The 5,391-nt window shown below is 33.8% G+C and overlaps 1 protein-coding gene across 1 annotated transcript; it reads right to left on the bottom strand.

Annotated features, from left to right (window-relative positions):
- Positions 1-1,947: 1,947 nt before the first annotated feature.
- LOC133197400 (protein unc-93 homolog A-like) lies at positions 1,948-4,155 on the bottom strand. Its single transcript, XM_061333416.1, has 3 exons — positions 3,271-4,155; positions 2,845-3,112; positions 1,948-2,221 (listed from the first exon to the last, which is right to left on the bottom strand). The coding sequence occupies exons 1-3, from the start codon at positions 4,153-4,155 to the stop codon at positions 1,953-1,955; spliced, it is 1,422 nt and encodes a 473-aa protein (XP_061189400.1). The 3' UTR covers positions 1,948-1,952.
- Between the last annotated feature and the right edge of the window lie 1,236 nt (positions 4,156-5,391).

Here is a 5,391-nt window from a genome sequence, read left to right as displayed (position 1 = left end):
ATGATAACGTCAAGGTGTCTAAAGCAGCGTTGCGTTTCCTATTTGATAAAAAAAGTTGGATAAGCCTTCTTAAATTCGGGAATTTCACTAAAACACACACTTGAGTTTCCATTTATTCCTCCATAAACAGTCGAATAACCAATTTCGCACACACATGGGACCTTCTGAAGATTTATTAGTAAGTTATGAAGAGTACTCTCACTATTATTCAACTAAATAGAATAAACCAAATAAATAATCTTATATCGACGGTCTACACTGACAGCGTCTTTCGCTATTGCTAGTAGCTGTTTGTTTGTTTTGTTCTACCCGGGGACTATGGAACGCCAAATTAACATATATTCAAATATTTGAACCTATCTTCAAATAATTGTACCTATCTTCAAATAATTGAACCTATCTCCAAATGAATTGAAGATAGGTATAATTGAATTAAAGATAGATACAATTGAATTAAAGATAGGTGTAAATAATCATACCTATCTCTATATAATTATACCTAGGTTCAAATAAATTACACCTATCTTTAATGGAATTACACCTATCTTCAATTCAATTAAAGATAGGTTCAATTGAATTATACCTATCTTCAAGTCATTTGAAGATAGGTACAATTGATTTAAAGACAGGTACAATTGATTTGAAGATAGGTACAATTATAACATATCCACAAACGATTTGAAGATAGGTACAATTCAATTATACCTAGGTTCAATTCGTTTTGTGTTATTGAAAATAATGAAAGCTCCCTCTAACAGCGACTTGAACATGGAGGGAACTGCACAGTGCATTTTTATGGGGAGTAGTTGTTATTGTCAGTTTCTTTATAATTACAGATAGGATCAATTCAATTGCACCTATCTTTAAATCAATTATACCTATCTTTAATTCATGGCATTTGCACCTATCTTCAATTCAATTGTACTTATCTTAAAATCAATTGTACCTATCTTCAAATGAATTAAAGATAGGTATAATTGAATTAAACCTATATTTAATTCATTTGGAGATAGGTACAATTGATTTGAAGATAGGTATAATTAATTGAAGATAGGTTCAAATATTTGAATATATGTTAATTTGGCGTTCCATAGGGGACTCGATCAAAAAGCTTCCGCTTAGAAAAATTCCATTTCACTTGTATTCTAAAGATCTAGTGATTTTTTTTTCTTCTGTAGTCATTTAAAGTCTCTTAGGGCGTCTTTACTACATCTAACTCAAACTGAACTGCTCTCTGATGCGCCGTAACGTCATCAAACGTCGCCATTTTTCGTGTATTGTGTTTACCACTTTCCAATTTCAAATGCTCGGGAAACTTCCAAAAATTGAGCAAAAGCCTTGAAATTTTTAAAAAGACGACATAATAAATAGAGGATTTAAAAAAAGGATAATCTTTATCCCAACTTTATCTATTTAATACTTTTATTTCGAAATAATACTCGTGTATTCTTTAACGAAACCCTTCTTTTTTGATCGTGCGCCGTAAGACCATACCCTGTGCACATTCAAGCATAATAAAATCTTTATTTTTGTCTAAACATTAAGATGCACTTAAATATGATAAATAAACATTAGCTGGAAATTTCAGCTTAGAGCGCCCATTATTTTTCGATAAAAACGCTTTGTCCACGATTTTACCGGACAACCCTCGTATATATCAATATTCCCAGATTAATGCTTTGCTGTCCTCTCTTCGAGACATTTGCAACGAAAATAATGTTCTGAGTATGCTTGCAAATATTCATATGCTTAGAAAAATCTATTTTGCAAATCCATTGCTCTACATTCTGCTCAACCACACAACCCTTGAGTCTTTCTTCAGAGCAATACAACAGAGTTTTATTTATCAGTTAAACCATTTAATACAAAACTATATACATTGTAGATGTTTAATGCAGCAGAAGTTGATAAAAAATACTATACATTGTACATGTAATTCTTTTTCGTATAATTTATTGATCAGAATCCCTTAAGTCTACATTACTCTCACTTCCTTCGTCAATAACGATCTCGCTGATTTTCTTTTTCATTCTCAGACGTATCTCCAAGACAACATACGTGACCATGGAAAGGGCACCAAGTGCAAACATCATATACAGCCTCGTTCTGACACATAGATAATATGCCAGTATGATGTTAATTGTATAACCTATTGCACGCCACGTGGCTACGCTGGCAAAGGCCCCATCTGTCTTGTCTGGGTACATATATGATACTACAGCTAAAGTAAAAAAAAATACATTCACTGAAAATTCACTCAACAGATGTCAATACAACATATGAATACAACAAATGGTATCGAATGGTCTTTTCATATTTGCTCAAATATATACTGTTTTATGTAAATGGAAAAGATGCTATAACTCGATATCCGATGTGCTATACTACGTATAAAAATAGTCAAAATGATAAAGATAAATACATAAAAGGGTTATCTGATTGAATGCTTCATACAGAGTCTCAAACGGTTGCATGAAATATGAAGATAACAAACAGCAATCAAGCTCAGAAGTGCATTGAAACAATACAAATTTGGAGCAGAGCAAACACGGACCTTTAAGAACACGGACCCATCAGAGATGGGATCAGGTGTCAAGGAGGAGTTAGCATCCCCTGTCGACCGGTCACATACGCCCTGTGCTCCTTGCCATGATTGGGCAAACGGAAAAAATCCTTAGAAATTTAGTGTGTAAATAATGACCTAACATTTTGTATGAAAACGTCAGACTGTGTCAACATTCGACCTAATGCATGTAATATAAAGCAAAGTTGCAACATACTTCATCGGAGGTCTGCAATCTTATTCTTTTACATAAAACGCAGTAATTTTATATTGTCACTTACTAAATATTAATGTACGGAACCCGCCGTCCAGTATTCCATGTAGAGAAACGAATCCCAGCATGTGTAACAATTTGTCATTGGTGGGTGTCCACACCAACAAGCCCACATGCGATGTAATGATTCCAATAATTATTAAAGATATCACGTATTTTCTACTAATCAAATTAGCAAGTGCTGGAAGGACAACAGAAGAAATTCCACTGAAGAGTCCTTGCAGGGCCATTGAGAATCCAACGATCTTCACACCAAAGGGGCAGCTGATATAGGCCTAAAGAATAGCATTCTGTTTTTAAAAAATATATTCAACTTTAATATTCATTATGTACATTAGAATTTTTCTTTACTTTTTGAAAGAAAGCTTTGGTATCAAACACGATAAGCACTAGATGGTATCAAACAAGTTACAAAAGAGAATTGTTTATAAACCTTAGAGATGTCAATCCACAGGAAGGACTCAAAAAATGAAAGTAATAAAGCGGACGGGACAAGAAGAATCAGATTTGCTTCAGTGTTTACACGAAGACATGAACAAGATGCTGATAGCATGTTCCTTAAGGCACCTTTTTGTGATAACGGAACAATAGTTGTGAGTGGTGGTAAAAAGAAAATGCACAAGAGCAGACCAATGATACTGGACGTTACAAACACTGTCATGAGTATTTTGACGGTCAGTGGATCTGGCAAGGAGAACTGTTCCTCTGTTACAGTATGTTTTGGACACAAATCTGCACCGCATAATTTTATCGTGAATAGGTCTGAAGCATTGGTTGTTGTTTCATTGTAATGTCCTTGCATTAAGATAACAGACGAAAGAAGATTTCCAACTAATCTAGGAAATGCCATACCGAAGAAAAATATTCCATGGAATTTGCCAAAGCTGTCCTTCATTGGAGTGTTTTGGGTTTCCGAGAATGAGATAGCACAACGTGATATGAACATTCCTTGCGATGTCCATATTAGTCCGGAAGTAAGTCCAACAAAGGTGGAGGCCGGAAGTATCGTCCAAAATACAGCATAAATATTACTCGCTGCGTATGCTACGTGAGAAATAAACCCTAAAATTAAACAGCTTTTAGCAGTCAAAACACGGATGAATGAAGGAGCAAAAAATGACGAAATAATAAAGCCAGCGTAGACCACAGATAGAGAAATCACTCCGCGCCCTGCCTCATTGTTAAGAGTACTTTGTAAATTTTGAATTCCAATAAAACCGCTGAAAACTGCCACGAAAATTATCGATAAAATGAAAACAGTTCGCCTTTCGTTTCCAGTGAGATCTTTTTTGGGTCTACATGAACTTAGTAAACACATTTCTTTGGAACAATTGATTACGATCTAAGTTTCCAAGATATCAGAGTGATAATCATAAGATGTGAATAAGGTCAAGTTTTAAATGTCCACGTAGGTCATATTGAAAGATAGCACAAATGCCCATAATATGGTGATCACTCTAGAGATAGAATGCGAAGGGCAGACGGAAAGACAAAAGGATAGAAGACAAACATGACAAATATTATTTGCACTGGATATATTCATGGGAGGGGGGTGCATAAAATATTTGATTTTGCTACTTTGTGTCCATATTCAAACAAATACACTCAATAACTGGACTCAACTATCTCAATTTATGGACAGCATAAATCTATAATTTTCTGAAAATAAAAGCAATGCCTCTGTTTGTGCTGATATCTTAAGTAAATGATTGTTTGGATAAGCATATATTTTCTTTCAAAGATGTCCTAAAATTTGAAGACGAGCTTTGGAAGCCAGTATTTGGAGATGAAGACTATTTCAGAGAAATTCAACTTCAGATAGCTCCAATATACAAATAAAAGCTCCACAGAGATTTGATAATTAACAAACTAGTACCACACAAAACATTTCTCATAGCATATTCAGTACAAATTACCCACTAGCATAAATTTGCAATGGTCTATTCCAAAACCAAGAAATTGGTTTAAAATTATAAACAACAACTGCTTCTTGGCTGTTTAGGAACATTCCTTATGTATTGAATTAAGGACTGTGTTTTTGTAAAGTAAAGCATTTAATTTACCGTTTGAATGCAAAACACCCTAGTATGGAAGAAATAAATATGAGTGGCATGGCAATTGATGAGCATACCCATGTCATAAGATTCACTATACAGTAAACAGTGTGTATTTTAATCGGAGGACTATATATAGGATATTCATATATATAGGAATTTGCATGTATTTCACGAGTGGGATAGGATTTTTTTGATGTTTTCATGAGTGCAAAGTACGAGTGAAAATATAAAAAACCTCCTGTCTCATGAATGAAATAAAATTCCATATCCGACTTACAAAATTATTTTTCTCTATATTTAATATTTTATATTTTTTTTAATATTACAACAATTTGGAGAAACTTTGGCAGTTTTAGTCTGCGTCATGATGGTTTATATTAATTGCTCTATTTAACAGAGAGTGTTTTCCGTGAAGAGAATGAAAATGGAGAAGTTTGCCACACTTTTGATATTTTCAAATTGCAAAATGCATGTATAACTTTTGATGAAATATGAAC

The sequence above is a fragment of the Saccostrea echinata genome, unplaced genomic scaffold (assembly GCF_033153115.1).
Source record: "Saccostrea echinata isolate AGI-Se365-2 ecotype Australia unplaced genomic scaffold, CSIRO_AGI_Sech_v1 ptg000001l, whole genome shotgun sequence".
NCBI classification, from domain to species: domain Eukaryota; kingdom Metazoa; phylum Mollusca; class Bivalvia; order Ostreida; family Ostreidae; genus Saccostrea; species Saccostrea echinata.
The sequence above is the reverse complement of the archived record's forward strand: the minus strand, read 5'-3'. Positions and strand labels throughout refer to the sequence as shown.

What these genes read in the sequence shown, in the direction of transcription:
- LOC133197400 (XM_061333416.1), bottom strand. Translation starts at nt 4,155, where the DNA reads ATGTGTTTACTAAGTTCATGTAGACCCAAAAAAGATCTCACTGGAAAC. An exon ending in TGTGGATTGACATCTCTAAG is followed by an intron (nt 3,113 to 3,270) that starts GTTTATAAACAA and finishes GCTATTCTTTAG; the next exon opens with GCCTATATCAGCTGCCCCTT. An exon ending in GTTCCGTACATTAATATTTA is followed by an intron (nt 2,222 to 2,844) that starts GTAAGTGACAAT and finishes TTTTTACTTTAG; the next exon opens with CTGTAGTATCATATATGTAC.